General features: G+C 42.4%; 1 protein-coding gene across 1 annotated transcript in view; it reads right to left on the bottom strand.

Annotated features, from left to right (window-relative positions):
• The window catches only part of cep44 (centrosomal protein 44), a 48,656-nt gene that overhangs the window by 6,078 nt on the left and 15,288 nt on the right, over positions 1-27,290 (bottom strand). The window contains exons 6-7 of the mRNA XM_078290718.1: positions 20,627-20,725; positions 1,871-1,942 (exon numbers count right to left, since the gene is read on the bottom strand). Coding sequence (XP_078146844.1) covers positions 1,871-1,942; positions 20,627-20,725 — 171 coding nt within the window. The remainder of the gene's footprint in view (positions 1-1,870; positions 1,943-20,626; positions 20,726-27,290) is intronic.

Raw genomic sequence — 27,290 nt, 5'->3', positions numbered from 1 at the left:
GCATTACAATAGGTCCTCGCACCGGTCGGTGCTCGGGCCCTAATAATAATAATAATTCCTTGCATTACAATAGGTCCTCGCACCGGTCGGTGCTCGGGCCCTAATAATAATAATTCCTTGCATTACAATAGGTCCTCGCACCGGTCGGTGCTCGGGCCCTAATTAAAGCTGCAAGCAGCGATGATCGGGCCCTCGCACTTCGCGCACGTCAGGGTGTGCCGCAGCCGCGGCGTCGTTACTGGACACCGACCGGTCGACGTGACTCTGAATTTTCATTATAAAACATGTCATTTCCTTTTGCCAGTAGGTGGTGCTATGACTATGATTGAAAATTGGCCTGTAGATGTGTTGAGGCCGGGAGTCTCATCAAACGTGTGAAGTTTGGGGCAGATTTGACCACGTACAGCCGAGTTACAAACCACTTCCTGTGTTGCCAGTAGGTGGCGCTATGACTATAACTGAATATTGGCATGTCGATGTCTTCATGCCGGGAGTGTCATCAAACATGTGAAGTTTGGGGCAGATGTGACCATATACGGTGGAGTTACAGAGCACTTCCTGTGTTGCCAGTAGGTGGCGCTATGACTGTGATTGAAAATTGGCATGTAGAAATGTTGAGGCCGGGACACTTATCAAACATGTGAAGTTTGGGGCAGATGTGACCATGTACAGTGGAGTTACAAACAACTTCCTGTTTTGCCAGAAGGTGGCGCTATGACTATAACTGAATTTTGCCATGTTGATGTCTTGAGGCCATGACACTTATCAAACATGTGAAGTTTGGGGCAGATGTGACCATGTACGGCCGAGTTACAAAGCACTTCCTGTTTCGTGGCGAAACATGGAAATTCGACGCCTCGCCACGCCCACGCCGTTCGAGGAAAACTCAAGCTTTTAATAACTTTTCATCGTCAAGGTCTGTTATATACGCTGAGCAAGTTTGAGGTGGATCCGATTAACCGTCTAGGAGGAGTTCGTTAAAGTATGACCCCTGTAAATGGGCAAAAACGCACAAAAATGCCACAATCAATTCAAAATGACTGACTTCCTGTTGGGTTTAGGTCATGGCACCTACTGACGTTTTTTGTAGGTCTGGACATGATACATGTGCCTACCAAATTTCGTACATGTAGATCAAACGTAGAGCGATGAGTATTATTTTGAAATTTTGTAGGGGGCGCTATTGAGCCATTTTGCCACACCCATGCGCGAGACCCATAAAATACGTAATTTTTCAGCACTTCTGACGTATGTGCAAATTTTCGCAACTTTTCCAGCACCTTTAGCCCCTCAAAAATGTGATTCTTTTTTACAAAGAAAAATAATAATAATTCCTTGCATTACAATAGGTCCTCGCACCGGTCGGTGCTCGGGCCCTAATAATTCCTTGAAATACAATAGGTCCTTGCACTGGACGGTGCTCGGGCCCTAATAATAATAATTCCTTGAAATACAATAGGTCCTCGCACCGGTCGGTGCTCGGGCCCTAATAATAATAATAATAATTCCTTGAAATACAATAGGTCCTCGCACCGGTCGGTGCTCGGGCCCTAATAATAATAATAATAATTCCTTGAAATACAATAGGTCCTCGCACCGGTCGGTGCTCGGGCCCTAATAATTCCTTGCATTACAATAGGTCCTCGCACCGGTCGGTGCTCGGGCCCTAATAATAATTCCTTGCATTACAATAGGTCCTCGCACCGGTCGGTGCTCGGGCCCTAATAATTCCTTGAAATACAATAGGTCCTCGCACCAGTCGGTGCTCGGGCCCTAATAATAATTCCTTGAAATACAATAGGGCTTCGCACCGGTCGGTGCTCGGGCCCTAAAAAAATAAAAAAGGAAGGAGTCAATTGTTCTGATTCACCTGTGGGGCATCCGATCTGGAGCTGGAGAAACAGGAGGTAGTAGAAGACGGACATGACGGCAAGACGCTAACCTAAAGAAGAGGAGAGGACAGGAGATAAAAGAGAAAATAGAGGGAGAAGCAAAAGAAGATGTATATTAAATAAATATATGTATTAGGGTTGGATGATAGAACAAATACATTGGGGGTCGGCTATATGAATCCATCGTGGGTGGAATTTCCCTTGGCAATTTGTTTGCCAATTTAAATTATCTTATTTGGTAATTTAAAATGTAGACTAGTGCAAGACATTCAGGGTTTCCAGCAGTGCTTGAGAAGCATAGACTGCTGCCTTAACAAACAGCGTCTCACAGTGACATCTGCTGGCCAAAAGAGGCACTGTGATGAATGATGAACAAATTAGTTAACTAATTCTTACAACTTAAGTCGACTTTCCAATTGCAAAGCAAACTAATTTTAGTTTATTTGCCCTTGCGTATTACACAGAAATGGTAGATAGAAAATCTTGTGTGTGTTATATACTATTTAGGTGTTTAGGTTAGTCAGCGACTACAATTTGACTAACGTGGGAAAAGCTGACACTGCAACACGCACATGCTGGGTCCAAATGTAAACACAAGATTCCTTGTGCATTTGAAAACGTGTCAATTGACATCATCATGCCTACAGTGTATGTGTATGTGTGCGTGAGAGTGATAATAACATTTGAATGCTTCGGTTATGTACAGTCTTTAGCCTTTACTTTACAGACTTTGTCCCGGTTGGCCACTGTAGACACTCTGTCTCTTTGATTGTGAGACAATCAAAATCAAACCAAAACAATAGCTCTGTATCAAACAGGCTCCTGATTGGCTGCCTGTTATGCTGCTCTGCACAAAAGTGTCTAAATTTCTGATTTCTAGTTTTAAGTTTCTCTGCTGTGTGGATGGTTAACCAGCCTAACATTAGTTGAAAGTTTACATTATGTGGCAACAGATAGCAGGTGTGAGACCACTAAAAAGAAAAAAATGAAGCCTAAGACAAAACCATCCATTGTATAAATGAGTGAACAAGTGTTAAATTAAATCTCTAAATCACAGTTGTCGATTCTGTACACAAAATATCATTGAAAACAGGCAGGGTGACATATTTCTATGAAAAATGTATATTAATTAATTTGGCCAGTAGTCTGGTACATTTTTTTTATTTTACCAGCACTTGGCGGGTCAGCCAAAATTTATTAAGACTGGTTATGACAACGCATTTACATGCGTTGAGCCAAAACTCACTCAAGCGCTACTTGAGTGACCAGGGTAAGAAGGGAATACTCCATGCATGCAAACATAGCTGGTGTGACTGCTCTGGCTAAACAAAGGATCAATCAAACAGACTGACATATAGACAGTGTAGACAAAATATATGAATAAATAAATGAAGGAGAAGAGAAGAAATTGAAGGAATAGTTCACCCAAAAATGAAAATTCTGTCATTATCTACTTGTGCCAGTTGAAACACCGGTGAAGTTTCTTTGTCCACATAACACACAGGGAGGTTGCCAGCACAATAACGTAGAAGCCTTCTCCAAAATAACTAAAGTCAGTGGTGACTAGTTGTATAGAGTCCCAAAAAGGCAAAAAATGACCATAAAATTGCTCCATACAGCTTGTGCAGCATAATGCAAGTTTTCTGAAGCCAAACAATCGCACTGAGTTCGCGCTTGCGTGCACCCAGACCTTGCGCATGTGAATCTTGCCCACAGGGTGCAATTTGTAAAAAAATCTGGGGGGGGGGGGGGGGGGTGCATTTTTGCCGGGTGATATTTTATACAAGGAGGTATGAAAATGAAAAATACAAGTGCAAACCCCTATCATACACGTTCCCCAAAGAATTCTATTCAAATGCCAGGCACCGCCCACCCACTGCTCGTGCACCACGCCGACGGCATAATCCGAAGCATCCGTGGTGATGGCGATCGGGGCCGTGGGAGACGGGTGCGTCAGCATTGCGGCGTTAGCCAGAGCAGTCTTAGCGTCCGTAAACGCCTTGTCCCTCTCCGCGGACCAGTCCACCGCGTGTTTGGGGGCCTTGCCTTTCAGAGCCTCGTACAGGGGTCGCATGAGTCGAGCAGCTTGGGGGATAAAGCGGTGGTAAAAGTTCACCATGCCGAGGAACTCCTGCAGGGACTTGATCGTGAGCGGGCGCAAGAAATTTGTGACAGCGTCCAACTTCGACGGGAGGGGGACTGCCCCATCTTTGGTGATGGTGACCAAGGAAGTCGATGGTGGTCAGCCCGAAGTGGCACTTGGCTGGGTTGACGATCAGCCCGTGCTGGCTGAGCCGCTTGAAGAGAGTCCGAAGGTGGGACAGGTGTTCCGCTTTGGAGGTGCTTGCGACGAGGATGTCGTCTAGATAGATGAAAAGGAAAGGCAGGTCCCGTAGCACTGAGTCCATGAGGCGCTGGAAGGTCTGTGCGGCGTTCTTAAGGCCGAACGGCATCTGCAGGAACTCGAACAGTCCAAATGGGGTGATCACCGCCGTTTTGGGGACGTCCAGCGGGTCATTTGTGGTATCCACGAACGAGGTCCACTTTGGAAAAGATGACTTTCCCCGCCAGGTGGGCGGAAAAGTCCTGGATGTGCGGAACCGGGTAGCGGTCCGGCGTCGACACGTTGTTGAGACGGCGGTAATCGCCGCACGGGCGCCACCCGCCGTTGGGCTTCGGGGCGATGTGGAGGGGTGAAGCCCACGAGCTGTTGGTACAGTTTCTACAGTCATTGCATTCATCCTTTGTAGCACATACTTAAATTTCAAATCAATGTCTATATAGGTAGATAGATAGGTGGCTACAAGAATAGACACATAAAATGTTATTACTTTGCATTTAATTTTTTTAAATGTAATTATTTTATTTAGCCTTTATTTTACCAGGAAGTCCCATTGAGATTCAAAATCTTTTTTTCAAGGGAGACCTGGCCAAGAAATGGCAGCAGGGGTTATACAATAAAACATACAAAAACAGTACAGAAAAAGAAAAATACTAAAAAATGTACAATAACAAAAGGTCACAATTTAGATCAGAAACAGGAGCACACATCTTGCATAAGACTGTGGATAATTTGTTTGAACTGATTTAGGCGAATAAAATGGTTGAGCTTTAACTGGAGATTGTTCCAGGACCAGGGGGCAAAATACGCCTTTTCACCAAAAACAGTTTTTGTTGTAGGAACTTTAAGAAGAATGCAGGATTGTGATCTTAGACTGTAGGCATTGCTGGCAAATTGGAGTGTGGTCAAGTAAGAGGGCAGTTTACCGATAATGGCTTTATAAATAAAAATGTACCAGTTTATCAATCGTCTGGTGGCTACTGAGTTCCAGTGTAATTTCTGATACAGGACACAGTGATGAGTTAATGATCCGAGGTTAGTGATAAAGCATAAAGCTGAGTGGTAGAGGGAATCAAGAGTCTTAAGTGCGGAGAGTGGGACATGCAAATAATATCACAGTAATCTAAAACTGGTACGAAGGTAGAGGAAACTAGTCTTTGCCTGGCGTGTTGAGAAAAGCAGGATTTGTTTCAAAAAAAAGAAACCAAGCTTGACTAGACTTTTTTTTGTCAATTTGCTGATGTGTTTTTCATTGTTAATGATGTTAATTTTAGGGAGAAATTTTCTAGCCATTTGAAACATCAAGGAAAGCAAAAAGTGAGCTAAATAGGGGATAGCAAAATTATTGAAGAATGTGTTTACATTTATTTACATTTTAATTCAATACTTAACTATGGAATTGTGGAATGTGTCATAAAGGTGTACTTGTACATTTAGGTCCGTGCTTGTAAACTTAGTTTTGCAAGTTTGTAAATTCAGATCTGTGATTGCAAGCTTAATTGCTGTACCTGTACATTTAGGTTTGTGGTTGTAAACTTGATGTACAAGTACAACTTTAACACATATCTAAAATGCAATACTTAACCAATACTGTGCTTGTGGTTTATGTAACATTAGCCTATTACCTGAAGCTGCTTGGTGGCTTATGTCGACATCATACTTGCACAATGTGCAAAAAGCATGATATGGTAACATCTGGAATGAAGAGGGTAAGCTTGACAGGTTTTTCTCCCGACTTAGCACAGTGGTCATGATGTCCTTGAACCACAACTCGTGGAGAACATAGATGAATGTAAGTACTACATTCGTCACACAAGTGGAGCTACACTGGAAGAGCTGAGCAAGATGCAAGTTGGTGTAGTTATGACGGAGCTTCATGAGAGTCATGAAGTCATCTGGTCATCAAGTGACAGGGATTCTACCTTCCAGCCAGCATAATAAACGATGGACTCTAAATCTTCTCATATAGCCAACAAAGATGTTGAAGATGCTTCTGTCTGGGAGGCCAGTTTCCATTCTAAGGACCTTTTCATCGAGGGTTGATGCAGAGTACATGAAACGTTGACATTTGGGTGTCGGCACACTGTCAACAGGCACACTCTCCTCCACGGGCAGACTCCTCCACGGGTGGACTGCCCTCCACGGGCAGACTCTCCTCCATGGGCGGACTGCCCTCCACGGGCAGACTCTTCCCACGCCCGGGGAACCATATTGGACCCCTCTCAAGTCCCTCTGTAAAATGGCAGCTGCACACTCTAGAACTGCCACTGGGCCTCCTGTCTGCACGTCTGAAAGAAGAAAATAATAATTATACATACGGTCTTATATACAGGGGGTAGGCATGATAATAATAATAATAATAATAATAATGAACTTTATTTATATAGCACTTTTCTTAACAATGTTACAAAGTGCTTCACAAAAGGATAAAATACAATAAAACAATAATAGTACAATATAAGTGAGTAAAATGAAATAAAAAAATAATAATATATATATGTAATAATAATAATAATAATAATAATAAAATTCCCACAGAGATAAAAGCTTTTCTAAAAAAGAATGTTTTAAGAAGAGATTTAAAAGCAGTGACAGATTTAGCAGACCTAATCTCAGCAGGTAACTTGTTCCAGAGTTTGGGGGCCCGGACTGCAAAGGCCCGATAGCCCTTAGTCACCAGCCGGGCTCTGGGAACAACCAGAAAGCCACTATCAGCCGATGTAAGAGGGCGCCCAGGCACATAAGGGGTTAGTAGATCTTTGATATAATTAGGGGCCTGGTCATGTAAAGCCTTGAAGGTCACAGTAAAATTTTAAAATCAATGCGAAAATGAACGGGAAGCCAATGCAGGGAGGCCAGAATTGGAGTTATATGATCTCGTTTTCTTGAACCAGTAATAATCCTAGCAGCAGCATTTTGAACCAATTGAAGGCGAAAGAGGGAAGCCTGAGTAATACCTGTGTAGAGGGCATTACAGAAATCTAAACGAGAAAAAATAAAGGCATGGACAACTGTAGTGGCTATTTGTCAAAAGGATTTTCTTCAAAATAAAACCTACAACAAAAGGCCACTGATTTCACACCATTTCAGTTGGGTTGTACTCAGGCAATTTAAGAAGTTCATTGTCCAGGCAAGATCCACGTTTAGGTTGATTTATTTTTCCAGTTCAAAAGCAAACATACATGTGTTCATCATGCCGCCTCTCTCTTGCTCTGGTAAAAAACCATGTCCCTTCCTGGTGCATCACCTGACATTGACACACTCGATACCTTTATCCTTAATCCTGCCATTCACCCAACAAGTGCTTGGTCTGGTGCTTAGTGCCCCTAGTGTCTACAAAAATAAAATACAAACAAATGCAAATATAACAAATAATAATGAAATATTCAAACAAATGAAAAAGCTCCTACACTCCGGCCCCTAATTGTGCAAAATATAAACACAATTACAAAAAAAAAAAAAAATGTAAACTCAATAGTATGTGGTATGTGTCATGTATTTAAGCTTGACTGAATCTTCTCTTCTGTGATGTTTCTGTGAAAAAAGAAAAGTCAAGTTTGGTTCATATTGTTCTCGGCTGTTGCCTCCAGTAGCAAACAGACCTTTGTGACAGGCCTTTCTAGTATACTGTTTTGTTTGAAGACGTACAGTGCGCACTAGGCCTTTAGCGTCTGGTTTAGCCTCCAAAACCTTGCCCATCATCCAAGAGCTTCTGGGAGCTGTAGCGTCTGCAATTATGACAATGTCTCCAGGAGCGAGGCTTCTTCTTACTCTGGACCATTTCTGTCTCTCTTGCATCACAGGTAAGTATTCAGAGATCCACCGCTTCCAAAAGAGGTCAGCTATATACTGCACCTGCCTCAATCTCCTTCTGATGTATAGATCTCTTTGTTCAAACAATCCAGTGATATCCTTTAGTGATAGGTCTGCTGTTCAGAATAGCTTCTACCTCACGGAGGACAGTTTGCAACCCTTCATCATCGAGTGATTGTTAGCAGAGAACAGAGTTGAGCACCCTCCTCACTGAGCGTATCAGGCGCTCCCATACGCCACCATGATGGGATGCTGCTGGAGGATTAAAGTTCCATGTCACTCCATCTTGTACTAGGGCACCTTGGATCTTGTTGTGGTTCAAGGCAGCCAGAGCTTCCCTCATTTCTCTGTTGGCTCCAACAAAATTTGTACCATTGTCAGATCTCATGCTAGATACCTGTCCCCTTCTGCAGATGAATCTTCGTATAGCATTTATACAGGAATCTGTATCTAGAGTGTATGCTACTTCCAGATGCACAGCTCTACTGGTCAAGCAGGTGAAAATAATTCCATACCTTTTGAGAATACTTCTTCCTCTTTTGACATTGATGGGACCAAAGTAGTCTATCCCCACGTTGGTAAATGGTGCTTCATCAGGTAAGACTCTCTCCTTTGGTAAGTTTGCCATCTTTTGCTCAGCAATCTTTCCTCTATGACGTCTGCATGTGACACATTTGGATATGACTTTCCTTGCAGCGGAGTTGGCGTTTGTTATCCAGTATTTTTTCCTGAGACGGCATAGCATGTGATTCCTTCCTCCATGTCCTAGCTGTTGATGGATGTGGTGCAGAATAAGTGTGGAAACATGTAGATCCTTAGACAGGATAACAGGGTGTTTAGTTTCCTCTGGCATTGCTGCTCTACTCAGACGACCACCCACTCTCAGTACTCCGTCCTCCCATACTGGATCAAGTTTATACAGCTGACTGTCTTTCTTGACATTAATGCCGGCTTTCAATAAGGCAATTTCGTCTTTGAACCTTTGACCTTGCACAAAACAAATAATTGCCTGCTCTGCCTTGGCATAATCTTCAGGACACAAACCTTGTCTACTGATTGTGGTTTTGAAGTTGTGCATTCTTTTCTCCAATGTTGTCTTTTGTTTCTCTGTGTCATTTTCAATGATGCTGATGGCAGCATGGATTTCTTTTCTTCTCTGTCTCAGTAGCTTGAGCAGTTGTTTCAGTCTCAGAAACCAGGCCACAGTTGTTTTCAGTTTCATCCAAGTTGAGAAGTAGTTGATCAGATAATTGGTGTGATTTTCTGTGTCTTTGGCAATAAAGTTGACTGCCAGGTCTCTCTTGACCTCCGGGTGATCAGAAGAAATCACATTGAGATCCAAGGCAGATTTAGGCCATTCCTCCTCTGGCTTAGAGAGAAACTCTGGTCCGTGAATCCACCTTTTGCTTGTCAGGAAGTCATCCACTTTCATTCCTCTGGATGCTTCATCAGCTGGATTCTCCTTAGAACCAATATATCTCCATTGTTCAACATCAGTTGCTTCTCTTATGACAGCTGTTCTATTTGCAACAAAGGTGTTGAAACGCTTGGTTTCATTGTTGATGTATTTTAGGACTGTTGTACTGTCTGTCCAAAAGATTGATCTTTGCAGTTGAAGTTGCAACTCTTTCTGGAGCATCCTATCAACTCGCGCAGCGAGGACAGCGGCTGTGAGTTCCATCCGGGAATAGTGGTTTGTTTTAGTGGTGCAACTCTGGCCTTTCCGAAGAGGAATGCAACATGCAGCCTTTTGTCACTGTTCTCCAACCTCAGAAAAGACACAGTACCATATCCCTCCTGACTGGCATCAGAAAAGTGGTGCAACTGTGCACTGATGGGTTTTCCAAAATCTTTGGGTTTGAAGCAACGATCCACTTTAAACTCTGCTATCTTTTCAAGACCCTGTAGCCATTCGAACCACTGTTGAGAGAAGGGCTGTGGAATTTTTTCATCCCATCCATAACTCCTCTTGCACAACTCCTGTAACATTAACTTGGCTGGCAGAGTAAAAGGGGCAAGAAATCCCAGGGGATCATACAGGGAGCTGACCACTGACAGGATGCCTCTTCTCGTCTGTGGTCGTTCTTGCGCTGTAGTTCTGAACTTGAACTTGTCTATAGCCACACACCACTGGATTCCAAGTGCTCTCTCCAGTGGAAGGCTGTCTTTATCCAAATCAAGCTCTTTCACTTCTTTTGTTCTGCTGTCCTCTGGAATTGATGTCAAAACTGTGCGGCTGTTGCTTATCCACTTTGAGAGGTTAAACCGCCCTTTACGACAGAGATCAGTCAGGTCTTTCACCATCTGTATTGCTTCCTCCTCTGAAGAAAAAGACTTTAAGCAGTCATCCACATAGAAATTGCAGCTGATGGTACTGACCACTTCTGTAGAGAACTGAGACGGGTTGTCATCTGTGGTCTTCCTTAGTGCATAATTCGCACAGCTCAGTGATGACACAGCTCCAAACAGGTGAACGGTCATGCGATATTCCACTGGAGCTTGCTTGGTATCACCCTGAGGCCACCACAGAAAGCGGAGAAAGTTGATGTCCTTTTCTGAGACTCTGACCTGATGGACATTGCCTGGATATCAGCCATCACTGCAACAGGCTCCTGTCGGAATCTGTTAAGGACGCCGATGAGAGAGTTGGTAAGATTGGGACCTGGTAACAGTTGGCAATTTAGTGATGTTCCCTTGTACACTGCTCCACAGTCAAACACCACTCTCAACTTTCCTTTCCTGGGGTGGTATACCCCGTGGTGTGGAATATACCAGACCTTTCCATCACTCTGATTCAGTTGGTCTGCTGGAACAATCTCAGCATAGCCTTGATCGATTACATCACTGAGAAAAGATGTGTATTCCTCTTGAAACCTTTCATTCTTTCCAAACTTCCTCTTCAGGCTCATCAGGCGCTGTTCTGCAATACAGCGGTTGTTTGGTAAGATGGAATTTTCATGTCTGAAAGGTAGGTCAAGGGAGTAATGGCCATCTTTCAGCACTGCTGAGCTGTCAGCAATATTCATAAACTTAATGTCTTCTCTTGACATTTCAGCCTGTTCCTCTGATGACCTCTCGCTGAAATCATGGTTATATTGATTAACCAGCATTTCCTTAATATTTGCAATGGAAATTCGATTGGTAGTTACAGCAGAACAGTCAGTTTGTTTCCTGCTGCCGTTTCCACCTCGAAGAGGACCATTAAGAACCCATCCAACTTTGGTTCTCACCGCATCCCTGGCTATTAACCAGCTCCCACGGTTCCATCACTTTTGATGCGTTTGTTCCAATGAGCAAGTCAATGTCAGAGTCAATTTCATGGAGTTCAATACACCTCAAGTATGGCCATCGATCAACGTCTTCTTGCTTGGGAATATTCAGCTTGGTCACGGGCATGCACTTTTGGGTGAAAACATCAGGCAACTCAATGAAGTCATCCTTGTCCAATCCAGACACTTCCAAACCTGATATCACATGACTGCCCACAGTCTTTTCCTGACCCATTGTTTGTAACAGAATGCAGGCTCTTCACTTGGACTGGGACAATAGAAAAGATGCAGTCGTCCTCACAACTGGCCCCGATATGGCCACATGTCTGGGGTGCAGCAGTTGCAGTGCTCACCGTTGATTTAGCTGGCTGTTCTGATTGTTCTGAGGATGTTCCTTTATCCTGATGCTCAATATGGAGAATTCCCGGGTGCTTTTGGCTACACACATTACACTCCAATCGACTCCTACAGTCTCTGCTAATGTGGCCTACTTGCAGACAACCAAAACAGATTCCCTTCTCCCTGATGAAGTTAATCTTGTCACGGTGAATTTTCCCTTTAAACTGTGAGCACTTGTCCAATGAGTGACCACTTTTTTTGCAGAACAAACAGCCTTGGTAAGTAGAGGGGGAGGAGGAGCTTTCCTTTTCCCCCATCCATTCTGACTTGGCTTTTCCCTCTATTGCAGTAACATTGGTGGCAAAACTGCTTCCTTTATGCCCTTTCATGTCCTTTATTTGCCTTGGAGTGAAACCTTTGCTTGAAGTTACAAGTTGTGTATCATGAATGTTGCCAAACAAGGGATCCGATGCAATCTTGACTTGCTTTTCAATAAATCTGATGAGATCTGAGAACATGGCCCTCTGCCCTGCTCTTGCAGGTCACAGGAAGTGCTTCTCCACTTTTCTCTAAGCTTATAGGGCAACTTCAGCATAATGTTTCTCATGTTTGATGGCATGTCCAATTCCTTCATGTACATGATTTGTTCTGTTGCATTGCAGCATCCATGTAGAAAGAGAGCAAAAGCCTGTAATGCTTGAACATCCTCACTTTTAATAGGTGTCCAGCTGAAAACTTTGTCCATATAAGCAGAATAAATTTTTTGCTCATTTCCAAAATGTTCTCGGAGAAGATTTTTAGCTCTCTCGTATCCTTGATCTGGATGAAGATGTTGGCAGCTGCGCACTATGTCTTGTGGCTGACCCCTGGTGTATTGTTCAAGAAAGTGCAGGCAGTCACCAAAGTTGTTTGTCTTTTCCTCTACTCCATTTTCAAATGCTCCGATAAAAGCTTGGTACTGAAGAGGATCTCCATTAAATACTGGAATGTCTCATGGTGGGAGAGAAGATGAGAGATTTTGTTTGACCAATAAAGTAGTAATGTCATTTTGTCTTTGCATGATATTGACGATGTCCCTTTAACTGTTATCACTCAGCATTGGAGTTTGAGAGTGAACATCCCCCACTGAGTTTCTCTGTACATGGGTATGGGTATGCATGCTGGACCTCAGTTGAGTTTCTTGCACTTGATTTGTCGCTTGAGTCTGGGCATTGGTTGACTGATTTTTTAGAAACTTGTTCCTGTGTCCTTTCCTTTGGACGAACAACCAATGGTGGAGGTAAGAAGTCAGTTAGCCCTTTTTCAGGATTGTAGGCAGCTGCAGTAGGATTGAGATTACTGGTGGTTTGAGCATTAGCCTTTTCAAAATAAGAGCGCATTCCATCTGACACTCTAGAGCCATTCCTTGATGCATTGGCTTCCAATACATGGATTTTAGCATTAGCAACTGCCATCTGTTTCCAATGCAAGTTTTTCCTTTTCTTTTCTCAGTTGTTCCTCTTGTGCCTCTATTAAATATCTTTTCTTCAGTGCTGCAACACGTTCCATAAGAGCTGCTTTTTCAGCTTCAGCCTTGATGCATGCAGAGGATGTTGTAGAGACACGTGATACCTGAGATGAAACTTTTACATGGCTAGATCTAGAGCGTGAGACATTGGAAACACTATCCCCAGGTCCAACTTCCTCTGAGTCTGTCACGCTTAAGACATCAACATGTTCAGAACATTTGATATTAGGGTGTGCATATGGTTGACCAGCATCAAAAAGCCATTTTTTTACATTTTCCGTAAAATCACAGTAGAGTGTCATTTGTGTGTGAAACCACTGATTTTGTTCTTCAACTTCATCCTGAGGTATGGGTAAGCTTAAGAAAGATGCATGCTCATCTCTTGCTTCATCATAGCACTTGATGAAATTGGACAATTCACATTGCACTTCAGTGACATTTTCCTTGAATTCCATAAGCACTTGAAGCCTTTTCATATATTTGCTTGGTTGCTTGCATGTTGATTTTCTTGCTGCTTGATACTTTTCTATGCGGTAAGCCAGACCCTTGACAGTCTCTTTTTTTCTGATGGCACAGACATGTCGCCCTCTGTCTTATCGTTAGTGACGTCAGACATTTTGTGCGCTTCCCCTTTAACACGCGCGACCAACACTGCAGCGTAACCATAAAATATTTCTGGAAACAATCACAAGCACGGTTCAAAATGCTTTCAATGTATCAATACCACAACCGGAAACCAAATGCTAGAATGAATTGAAACAATGTATCATTCAGCCCACAACTTATTTCTGCACAGCGAGATAAAACAATCACACGACACGTATTACGTTTCACATCAATAGAGACCCACGAACGAACACCGCAGCAGCAATTCAAACAATCAGCACCAATCCAACAAAACACATTCATGGCCAACACAATTAACGCCGCCAAAGGACAATGCTGAGCAGTGAAAACATGACAGTCAGCTCCAATCGTTGTGCCGTTTTCCTTTAGTCAATGTTTGTCCAATGCGCATACCATGTCTGCGCGGTGTTTCTTTATTGTGATGTGCGCTCCTGCTTCGGATTGGCTGAACTTGATATTGCGTGGCTGGCCGGTCCTTTGTTTGGCGTGTCGGCGAAAGCTTGCCTTTGATGATGTGCATCCAAGAATGCGCATCCACATGAAATCCAAAGAATCCAACAAATGTTCCAAGAAATGTTTCTTTTTTCTGTTTTCTTGTTCCAAAGTTCTTTGTTCCAAGGACGGGTTCTTACTTTGTTCCAAGGGAGGTTTTTTACTTTATGTAGTGGCTATTTGTCAAAAGGATTTTCTTCAAAATAAAACCTACAACAAAAGGCCACTGATGCACCATTTCAGTTGGGTTGTACTCAGGCAATTTAAGAAGTTCATTGTCCAGGCAAGATCCACGTTTAGGTTGATTTATTTTTCCAGTTCAAAAGCAAACATACATGTGTTCATCATGCCACCTCTCTCTTGCTCTGGTAAAAAACCATGTCCCTTCCTGGTGCATCACCTGACATTGACACACCTGATACCTTTATCCTTAATCCTGCCATTCACCCAACAAGTGCTTGGTCTGGTGCTTAGTGCCCCTAGTGTCTACAAAAATAAAATACAAATGCAAAAATAACAAATAATAATAATGAAATAATCAAACTAATGAAATAGCTCCTACAACAACCTTGTGTAAATCCTCAAAGGATAAGAAGGATCTAATTTTTGAAATTAACTTAAGTTGAAAGAAACATGATTGAACAACCTTCTTAACTTGGTCATCAAAACAAAGGCCAGAATCAAATAAAACACCCAAATTTCTTGCAGTTGGCTTAATGTTATGTGATAGGGCTCCAAAATTGCAGGCTATCTGACTGAAAGACTTGGGTGTGGCAAACAAGATAATTTCTGTTTTGTCATCATTAAGTTTGAGGAAATTTTGAGAAGTCCAGCAGTTGATATCAGAAAGGCAGGCGGTAAATTGAGTTAGGCTGCTATGATTAGTGGGTTGTAACGGGACATATAACTGGATGTCGTCAGCATAACAATGGTACTGTACATTGTGCTTATTAATGACCTGACCCAAGGGCAGCATATAAATGGAGGACAGTAACGGCCCCAAGATTGACCCTTGAGGAACGCCATGAGTGAACTGGTAAACAGAAGATGAGGAATTTCCAACAACAGAAAAGGTTCTATTGGACAGATAGGAGCGTAATAATTTGAGAGTAGACCCTTTTAGACCAACCCAAGTTTCAAGGCGCTGTAGAAGGATAGAGTGGTCTACTGTATCAAAGGCCGCACTCAGGTCTAGCAGGACCAGAATGGAGCTTTCACCTTTATCTGCAGCAAGGAATAAGTCATTTGTCACCTTGACTAGGGCCGTCTCAGTACTGTGTAGAGCTCTAAAACCAGACTGATAGTTATCGAAAATGCTGTTAACATTCATATAATCAATCAGTTGAGAGGCAATAACTTTCTCCATTACCTTAGACAAAAGATTTTTTTAGAAATAGGTCGGTAATTGCTCAGAGTGAGCGAGTCAAGATTAGGTTTCTTTAACATGGGTTGCACAATTGCATGTTTAAAGGAAGAAGGAAAAATACCAGTGGCCAAGGAGCAAATAATAATTGATAAAATGCAGGACTGACAGTATGCAATACGTCTTTTAAAAGCTTAGGGGGAATAATATCAAGCTGGGAAGAGGATTTAATATGAGAGACAGTGGTTTCTAGGACTGAGAGGGAAATTGGCTGGAATTGAGTCAGCACTGCACAGTTTGAGGGGGGGGGGGGGGGGCAGATAGGACACGCATGTCTGAAACAATCTGAGTCCTAATATTCTCCACCTTTTTAACAAAATAAGTCAGGAATTCCTCCACTAATTCAGGGCTGACTTCAGTATTAGAGGTGGAGGAACCGCTGACAGCAGAATCAATAACCTTAAATAAAACTTTGGAGTTATGGGAATTGCTGGAAATCAAACTGGAGAAATAGGCTGATCTTGCCTCTTTAACAGCAGTCTGATAGTTGACCATGTGACTTCTTAGGATGTCAAGGGAAACTTGTAACCTATTAGCCTTCCATATACGTTCAGCTTTTCTGCATTGTCTCTTGAGGGCCCGAGTGTGCTCATTGAACCAAGGAGAAGGATTATGCTTTTTCTTGCTGATTTTAAGAGGAACGATATGATCAAGGATGGAGAGGCAGGTAGTGTTGAAAGAATTAGCCAGAGCCTCCGGGCACTGTTGCTGCATAAAAGAGCTCGAGGTTAAGGTATTGGAGAAAGCTTCACAGAATTTACTGGCAGAATCAGCATTAAGAACACGTGACAGAACAGTGGCACAAGGCTTACTAGAGGGAGGAGATAAGGGAACATTAAAAACAATGGCTTTATGATCTGAGACATAAAAGTCAATGAGGTTCATATTTATGTGGGGAAAACCACTGGTGAGGACCAGATCTAAAGTATGGCCTTTAGAATGTGTGGCACCTTTAACAATTTGGTTTAAATTAAAATACTCAATAAGATCCAGGAAATCACGGGAGAGAGGATTAGTAGGACAATATACATGGATATTGAAGTCACCAAGGATGAGTACTCTATCATATTTGGGTATAACAAGAGAGAGCAGCTCAGAAAATTCATGAATAAAACCATTTAGCTTAGGAGGTCTGAATAAAAGTATACAAAGCAGAGGAACTGGACCAGAAATTAAAAAACTTAAAACTTCAAAAGAGTTAAAAGAAACAAAAGACAGAAAAGAGCACTTATAACTATTCCTATGGATGACAGCAATGCCACCACCCCGACCTGAAAGCCGGGGGAGATGAAAATGGGAGAAGTTGGCAGGGGTAGCCTCAATTAAAGGGACAGCATCATTAGGAGTGAGCCAGGTCTCAGTAGCCATGAAAAAGTCCAGGCAATTAGCAGTTATAAAATCATTGCAAATAAAGGACTTATTGGAAAGGGAACGGACATTTAACAGGCCACATTTTAGAGGGGCAGGTGACAGAACAGGGAATTGGGGAGCGGGCAGACAGTTAATAAAGTGCAGTGATCTCTTATTATGACCACCCCTAGACTGGCGAGTTGAGGCAGACAAAGTGGGTCTGGGGTTCCAGATAACAGGGATATGAGAAACTGGAGGCCAACAGGGGGAGCTATCATACAAACGGTGGGTGGAACAGCCTGGTTTCTAGCCTGAGTATGATTATTATTTACTGTGATAGTGGACCGGTAGGGGGAGCTAGAGTAAGGTACAGTGCCTGTGCTGGTTGCAAAGTCATGTACTGTGAGGGAAGAAGAGTTTGTGACAGGTGTACTGGAGTATGATGGTAGTCACACACCTGGGCTAATCAGCGTGTTGTGTAGAATATTGGCAGACAGCATGCGAAATCCCAGTCTGTTTGGATATAAACCGTCCCTTTTAAAAAGTGTAGCTCGCTCCCAGAACAAATTAAAATTGTCAATAAAACCAATGTTCTGCACCCTGCAGTGAAGCTGGAGCCAGGAATGGAGCTGAATGAGTCTGGTGAAACGCCCCACTCCGCATCCAGAGAGGGGATAGGTCCAGAAAGGAACACGTCTTTCCCATTGAGTTCAGGGAGCTTGGAAAGTCTGATGAAGTCTTGTTTGAGCACTTCAAATTGCTGCCGAGGAGTATCATTAGTGCCAATGTGTATGACTATCTTTTTAATGTCCGAGTATTGTGGGAGCAGGTGGGGGATTTCGACCATTAAATCTGAGACCGTAGCACCTGGGAAGGAAAAAGTCTTTGCCGACTTAAGTTTGATATCTCTGATAATGGAGTCACCGATTATCAGCATCTTAAGTGGGGAGTGCTGTGCTCCCCAATTCCGTGAAGGAGTTGCACCCCCGGAACTGGACCGTGGGCCGTGATTGGGGTGCGATGGAGGCGATGGAGGCGATGGAGGCGGCGCTGCACCAGCTTGCGGCCCAGGGCAGCGAAGAGCAGACGACGGAGCTGCATCCCGCCCCTGGTGGATGGCCCGAGGGCAGCCCAGTGTCAGGAGCGGAGGCGACGGAGAGAAGCCTGTCACCGGCCCGGGGCGCCGATGCGCAGCCGGCATGTGCTGCCTGGGTGCAGAGGACTAACAGGCCAATGGGGGGGAATCTTGTAAATCCAGGATGCTGAATTTGTTTTTGAGCTGAATCTCCTGGGGTGGATGAGAGCAATAGGACCGCTTGCCACCGAGTTTACCCCCACCCACGACAGACCAACCTTCAGCAGGCTCATGACGGGGAGTAGAGCTGACCGGGGCTTTGGGTTTAGCTCCCAGGAGGATCCAAGGATCTTCAGGTTGGTTAGGGGCAGCCTCTGGAGCTCCGGAGATGACGGAGCCGGACCATGGGATGGTGGTGTCGTTATCCGGTACCGGAGCTGAGCAGTCGGGGGAGCGAGTCGGGCCGGTCCTGTCCCGGACATCGTAGCCAGTGGAGCCCAGGACAGCAAGATGTTTAGCCTGAGCAGTAGCGACAGTTGAGAACTCAAGGATGAGCTTGTCCTTCTGACTGAGTTCAGTCTCCAGACGAGTGATGTTGTCCTTAAACTCTGAGAAGGTAAGATGGTACGACTCACACACAGCCATTACAGCAGTTAACATCCCACTTACTCTCTGTCACTTGAGTGGAGAGTAAGACCAGTCCAGAGTGTTATATGTAGTTAAAAGGTAGCCACCAGGAATAAAAACAGCCTAGCCAAACCAGCGTTGGAAGGCTGAAAACAGGGCTGTCAAGCTTAGCCACCAGGCTGAAAACAAGCCTAGCTAAGCTGGTGAGCAGATAAGACGCCAGTGAGCAGAGAAAAAATTCTACTTGCAAAGGTCTGATCGCTACAATTTTTCCAATTCGTAAAAGATGTGTTAAAAAACAGCTAAAAGCTGAAGGATCGATAAAAGAAGTAAAAGTATAAATGTAGTAAAACAGTGAGAATTGGCAGAGCTCACCGAGAGATTCAAACTCTGCGCGGACGGAAACACAGCCGGAAGTGACTAGCCATTTGATAAAGTAAACATATAAAAAAGACAAAGACTTGTGGAAAGTTAGAGAGTTGTTGTTAGAGCTGTAGATTAAATGAGCTGTACGTTGAAAAATATGACTAGCAGTGCTATATAGTTATATGGGTAGTATTTTATATGGACATATGGTGTTTTTAATTGATTTAAAAAGGTGAAAATAAAAAGTGCAGGGAGGAAATCATGATCTTGCAGGTTTATTTTGTTCAGCTCATTCATTTAAAAAAAAAATTGACTTCATGCGTGTAGGCGCTTTCCCTTACTGTTACACTGAGTATTGATCGATGTGAATGGAATCTGAAAATTGATTTTTCTGAGGAAAATATATAGAAATATGTGTGTGCTTCGGCGTTGAGGGGCCAGTGGTTACTTTAGAGATTTATCGTACAAACAACCAACAACTGGGCTAAGCACAAACAGTCTTAAAGCTAGCTAGCTGCTTATCCTATGCAGCTGTGACTAACTCACATAATATTAGCATAACGTTAGCTACGTGAATGTAACTGGATCACGAATTCACATTTATTAAAAATGAGTAACATTATTACCTTATATATCTGATCCACCGGTTCTTCGCCGACACACTCGTGGGGAATCGGTGGAAACGGCATTGATGGACGCCCGAGCGGTGATTGCAGTCAGGAACGAAGCACTGTACCATGTTGATGACAACACTATACACTATACTATACTATACACTATATGAAACACTATATATATACACACACACACACACACACACACACACACACACAACACAAACTACAATATATTACAACACTATTATTAACAATATAAGCACTATAATAATGACATAGGTTAAATTCAAGAAGAAGCGCGCTAAACTATCGTTAGGTTGGAAGTCTTTGGAAAAGGTATCATTCGCAATGGATTATGGGATTCACAATGGTTTATGGGATGAGTAGTTCCTTCACTCTTAAAATAATTATGTACACAGTCTTGTACCTTTGCCTTTTTTTCCGTTTTCCAATTTTTTTTTTGCTCCGAATCAAATGTTTTATGGTCACGATTCATCTTGTAGTTGGTTGGCTTAGTTCCAGGCTTAAACTCTTTATATAAGGATTTTCTGAAACTTCAATGGAGTGAATGAATGGGAAATTCTCTTCCGGAACTGGAGCCGTTCAAAAAGTGGGCGGTCACTGTTGAGCTCTATTGTTTGGCTTCATAAAACTTGGATTATGCTGCATGAGCTGTATGGAGTACTTCTATGGTAATTATTTGCCCTTTTTGGAACTCTGCTGCTACAGAGTTGTACTAGCAACCTCCCTGTGTGTTATGTGGACAAATAAATATCACCTGTGTTTCAACTGGCATGAGGGTGAGTAGATAATGACAGAATTTTCATTTTTGGGTGAACTATTCCTTTAACAACGTCATGGCACAAGCTTAACACACAATTGTCCTACCTGTGTATTGCTCAGTTCTAGCTTAGTTTCCAATAATACGACTCTACTCATCAGATTGTCCCAGCTCTGTCTGGATATGGTGATGACCTGTCCTTCATTCTGTAATAGATTACAAGAGCATAAAATGTAATATAACAGAATAAGAATAGAATACAACAACAATAACATTGCCACATAAAAGGAGGGGTATCATTTGCTTTTTCAGCAATTTTATATAATTACCTGGTGTGTATAAAATACATCTGTTACGTTTTTTTCAGTAAAAATCGCTTAGTTATAGCTTTAGCTATTCACTTCCCAGTGTTTGTTTCCCACTTACAAGAAAATAGGTTGTTTTACATAAGCAGCTTCTTATGCTAATGAACTACTGCGCTGATTGGCTGGCCATTCTGGAAGGCCCGCCCTCCTCTTAGCGCTGATTGGTTGATTTCAGACAGTCCGGTGTCTACATAGAAACTGGAGCAAAATCTGACTGGCTTGTACAAGGGGGCGTGTTTTATAGTTGGTGACTCTGGGGAAACGGCATAGTAACATGATTCAATTTTTTTACTGTGATTACTTCACACCTCCAAGAACCTTTTAGAGTAGCAGAAGCCATTAATCCAGACCTGTTTTTGTGCATTTCTCTTGTCAAATTTATCAGACAGAACATGTTTCTGTTGGATCGTTGCTTTAATTAGCTAGCTTACTCATCTCTACTGTGAAAATATGACTACTGTTTGCACCAATTAAAGGCTACTGTAGCTCCAGAGGATGGGAGGTTTGGTTGTCCCAGAGAGCTGTGTAGGAGATAAGCTTTTTCAAAGTTTTTGCAGTTCCTACTGGTCACTGATAAGGGTAATTTATACATCTGCATCGAAGTACCGTGGTAGCATAGTTGGACATATGCAGTGGTGTAATGTAACAAAGTAATAATACTCCGTTACAGTACTTAAGTATTTTTGGGGAGTATCTGTACTTTACTTGAGTATTTATATTTCTGTCAACTTTCACTTTTACTCCACTACATTTCCTAAATAAAATGTATATATATCCATATATACATTTCCCCAAAGCATCTTCGTTACTCGTTACTACAAAATAAATCGGAAGAAATTTGGTAGCCTGCAAGCAAGCAAGCAGGTTTGGCGAATCAGTGCTCCTAGCTTGCAAGTTACGTTAATCACGATCCACACTCCATTCCAGTTGGTGGCGGTGATGCACCACAACGTTGTTTGCCAACCGCTATAAAACTCAAGAAGAAGAAGAAGATTTCCACTCAAGCCCAGGCATGTCAGATGGACATGAACATTGGAGCTTCATTGGTGTTACTGGCCATTGGATTGACCCTGACAGTCTCAAAAGATGCTCTGCAGCCCTAGCCTGTAAACAACTGAGAGGTTCACACACATTTGATGTGTTGGCATGCACCCTGAATGACATCCATTCCGAGTTCGAAATTCGGGGGAAGATTCTGAGAACAACAGACAATGGCTCTAACTTCATAAAAGCTTTCCAAGTTTTTGGTGAAGATGAGAACAACAGTGCAGTCGGAAGTGAAGGTGATGCATCTCAACCAGGAGAGGATGAAGAGGATCAAGAGGGGGGTGAAGAAGTGGAGTTTGTTGATGTGTCAGCGCTTCTGAATGAAGATGATGGTTTCGAGTTCCAGCTCCCAAAGCACCAGCGCGGTGCTTGTCACCTACTCAACCTAATAGCTACGGTTGATGCCATGAAAGCAACATTCAATGAGGCATACAAGAAAGTGTACCGTTCAACATTTGGCAAGTGTAATGCACTTTGGAACAAATGTGGAAGATCCACACTTGCAGCCGAAACTGTTGAAGATGCTTGCTCCCTCCAGCTGCTGTGCCTGAATGCTACCAGGTGGAACTCCTTGTTCCTGGCAGTGGAAAGACTGCCGACGATAATCAAAGACAAGGGAGAGGGGGCCATCAGAGTCATCTGCACAGACTTAAAGGTTCCAATGTAAGTAAGAATTATGTATGTTTTATTGTATGTTTTATTATTTCATCATAATTGAACAAAATGTCCTGAATGTCTCTAGAACTGTCGATGTGTGGGCACTAATAACTGTTTCACATTGTATCCCAACTTCCACTTATCATTGGTCCATTTTACTTAATTACTCATCCAGCAATTTTTTTGTTGAATCCGATGAAATGGTTATATAGTGTTATAAAATGGTGTTGTTGTTTTCATCACAGGTTTAATCCAGCTGGACTCGCATTCCTCACAGAGTATGCCGCTGCCATGAGCCCAGTCGCCCAGGCAACCAACATCTTGCAAGCAGAAGCAAATGCCCAGATGGGGTGGCTACTTCCAACAATCAACCTGCTGACCGTAGTACTGCAAGCCTCTGGTGGATGCTCTACAGGTAACTTTTATCCTTTTATTTTATACCTGTCTTATTCTATTTTAGCTTATTTTTATTTTCTATTGTCTTAACTCTTTAATAATTATTTTTAATTGTATTTAAATGTCCTTTCATAATGTGTTTCTTTTGCACTTTGTCTCAATGCTTTTAATGTTTTATGTAAAGCACTTTGAATTGCCTTGTTGCTGAAATGTGCTATACAAATAAACTTGCCTTGCCTTGCCTTACAGGTGGGAATAAAGAATCGTTTTGGCCACATGTCAGGAGACCCTGAGTTGATTGCAGCTGCGATTCTTCTTCCAAAATTCCGAACAACTTGGACAAAGGATGATGCCACAATCAGAATGGGTAAGACAACATGGGCATAGTGAAAAATAAGTGTATGAGTGTACATTTTGACACTTTGTAATATTGGCAAATTCACAAATCAATTATGGATGCATGGATAGTGCATAAAACTACATTTATAAACCTCAAATTAAAACAAACTATTTAGTACAAAACCTTAGGTTGGGGTCATGACATGTTAGAAAGTTGTATTAATCCTATTGTGGCGGACTCTATGGACATTATTCACCATAATCTGTGGTTTGGGTATGTTTAACACACGCAGTTATATTGTGTGCTTCTCAGGGTTAAGGAGACACGGTCCCTTTAAGAAAGTCTGTGTTTTCTGAGTGACGTCAGCTCGACGTAGTGTTGTTGTGTTTTTTGGGTAGCGCGATGAAAATTGTCTGGCTGTTGGTTTCAAATAAATGACACACGAGTTGGTGTAGTCAACGAGAGAAGTTGTCCGTCTCCACATTCCTGCCACTTTTCATCCTCACTATATTTCAGGAATGGACTACATCAAGCAGCACATGGAAGAACCCTCCCTGCAGCTAGGTGATGCCACCAGGTCCAGTTCATCTGATGAAGATGACTTCTTCTCTGCCCAGCAGTCGTCTCAAGCACAAGACAACTCCAAACAACTGGACGGATACTTGGCCTGTTCAGCAGATCACATGGACTTGCTGAAATCCTTCCCAGCTGTGTGCAAGCTGTCTGTGAAGCTGAACACGCCTCTATCTGCCTCAGCGGCCTGTGAAAGACTATTTAGCATCACAGGACTTGTCTTCAGCCCAAGAAAAGCGATACTGAATTCTCGCAATTTTAAAAACCAACTTCTTTTGCAGATGAACAGACAATTTTTCAGTTTCAACTAATGACTGGGTTGTTACTGTAGGGAAGGAAGGAAGGAAGGAAGGAAGGAAGGAGGGAGGGAGGGACAAATGAAGGAATGGGAGGAAAGGAAAAACTGGATTTTGTTCTTTAAATTCTTGAAGACCTCATTTTTCTTCAAGTGTAATGTAGGCTCCATTTTTATGGTGGTGTACATGTTCTCTGGTTCACAAATGTGTTTTGTAGAATCTGCTCATCTTATGTTTCATATCTCATAGCACAGGATTTGCTGTGATCATGTTTGTCAGGTCCCATTGTTCTCCTCTGGCTGCCTTTGAGGTGATAACTCCAGCTGGGCTTGTGGATGTGGTTTGATGGGAGGCTTATATGAAGTTCATAATTCTCAAAATTCTGACCGCTTGCTTTTTTATTAGCATTTACTTGTACTTTTACTTCAATACTTAAGTACATTTAATATCAGAAAATTACTTTTGATACTTAAGTACAGTAAATATCAGATACTTTAAGACTTTTACTCAAGTAATATTCTAATAGGTGACTTTAACTTCTACCAAAGTCATTTTCTGGTAAGATATCTGTACTTTTACTCAAGTGTGGCTTTCAGGTACTTCATCCACCACTGGACATATGACACTAGTAAGTGAATGTACTCTCAAATTCACTTTTACTGGTAGAATGCTTGAGAATGGCTCACTTAATGTTTTTTGATACTGTAGGGCCCTGTCAATCAATTGGCGGCCTGAGCCTGAACCTCAGTGGCCATGAGGTTATATGTTATATTCAGTTAAAACTTCAAAAACATTTATTTTTTCATTCAATGCTGAAGATGATTCTATGGCATTAGTTGCCTTTCATGTGTGACACACTGGGATATTTGAACTCACTCAACCTACAGCTGCAGGGTGTTGCAAACACAATGCAAACTATTTTAATCAAGTTAATTTACCCTTGCATATTAAACAAAAATGACAGACAGAAAAAAATATGTATTAAAGTTAGTCTGCTACTACCACCTTGACTAACATATTTCCCTCAGGAAACACTGCATACAGTAGATTATTACCGATAGAGTGCATAAAACCTCAGAGTCAAACCCTTAAAGGTCCCATATCGTGTAGAACAGGATTTCCCTTGTCTCTTTGAATATAATGGAGTTGGATGTGCTATCTAAACATCGTGAAAGTATCAAAACGCACTGTCGCCAACTAAATCCACACAATCCAGATTAGAAAACCAACCCTCTAAACGAGCCGTTTGGACTTCCGAAACTTTGTAGCATCACAAAAGTTCGCTCATTATCATTTTTGTAAGAAAATGTCATTGTTTATTACTGGAGAGTTTTCCCTGCCTCTCGCTGTCTGTAGCTGCAGTGTCTGAGGTGTCTCATGTTTCACTCTTGAAACGGTTAGCCAATCAGAACAGAGGGGTCGTTAATATTAATGAGCCTTAAAGACACAGAAACAGCCTGTTCTTGGCAAGGCTCAGAGAGATGCTGGAAAATGAACGTGTAAAAATGGATTGAGAGTGTTTTTGGTACATGACACCACACACACAGCTTTGATTGGACCTCAAGACTTAAAGGATAAGGCTGGTGTTTTTTAATGCATTGCTTACTGTCAACAAATCCTATGAAAATAACAAAATCAACAATGCGTTTGCTCTACTCCCGTTACTTTCTGACTTCCCACGTACCGTTTTTAGCCGTCAACCCGGAAGTCATTGGCTCCAATTGTAAGCTAAAAACCTTGAAATACAGCTCACAAAGACATTGTTTCAATTTTAAAAATCGCTAACTGTTACCACGAAAAGTCAGGCTGTTGTAGTTATTACCAAATCAAATTCAAATGGGAACAAATTCTTCATTACAACGGGGACTATTTTCGGTGCTACGGAACTACTTTCCTGAGATCGCAAAGTGTTTACAGTCGGCTTATTAAGTTGTTTGAGGAAAAAGTCAGCTGGCCGGTGCATCGCAATGATGAAATATGCTGCCCAGAGCAACGGCATGGCTCTTTGACGTGTTTTTAATCGTTTTTTTGATACAATGGAGTTCTATGGCTGCTGGGACATGGCTTCATTGGGCACCAGCTTGGACGAGACTTGTTGGCATAACAAAATCATTGCTGATGTTGTTATTTGATTTGTTGACGGTAAGCAATGCATTAAAAAACACCAGCCTTATCCTTTAAAATAAAACACTGAAAAGTGTAAAATATGGGACCTTTAAGTCCGTTATCAGACATGCAGCCAAGCCCTGCTGTGGCTAAGGCTTAATGCCTGTTTTTGGTTTTCCCCTTTTCCTCTTTCTTCTACAACTGTCTGTTGATAAGATGGGGATCTGACCTACAGCATTAACACTAGGGGTGTCACGATGTCGATTCTAAATCGAAAATCGGTCGAAATGAGCGTTCGATTTCGACCTTCCAAATCACAAGCAGGTTCGCGATTCTCCCAGTATTTTCTTTTCTCTCCACCCCTGCCTACTTGCACGCATCTGAAGAAAAAAAAAAAAAACATTTCAATGACGACACAGCGTAGCTGCTAGAGAGCGCCCGTTCTATATTTCACTATAGCGCCCAAGAGCGCCCGTCATTTTTAAATCGTTTAAAATCAAATCAAAATCAAGTCAAATCAAAAGAAAATCAAGTTATCAGCTTTGTTTTATATATATTTCAAGTTGTCATCGATGAACCGGAACCGGAAAATATATCTGGTGACACTGAGACGTTTGATTTTCCCCGGGTTTAGTCGTCCTCCACCGGTAACGTTAGATCTAAAAATGGCTTCGCTGGCTATGCGTCACGCTTTTAAAACCTTCTGGAAGCTGTCAGATTGTGCTGTGAGACAGAACCTGACCTGCTGTATGTAGTGGAAAGTTACGAAGACATTGTGAGTTGAAGTCTTTTGATCGAAATCGCTGTTCTTGCTCGATAAAACAAGACACAAGATCACCTTCACTAAACAGCGGGACCTATCTGCTGTCACCGCCGGAGACGGATGCTGTTTTCCGGGAGGCAGTACGCCGAAGAATCGGTAGGAGGACTGGCCAGGTTGCGGCGACTTTTATCCATATAAGTTTGGCGACTTTTTCCATATTTGTTTGGC

The sequence above is a fragment of the Centroberyx gerrardi genome, chromosome 3 (genome assembly GCF_048128805.1).
Source record: "Centroberyx gerrardi isolate f3 chromosome 3, fCenGer3.hap1.cur.20231027, whole genome shotgun sequence".
Classification (NCBI taxonomy): domain Eukaryota; kingdom Metazoa; phylum Chordata; class Actinopteri; order Beryciformes; family Berycidae; genus Centroberyx; species Centroberyx gerrardi.
This window is presented reverse-complemented; position numbering and strand designations above follow the sequence as displayed.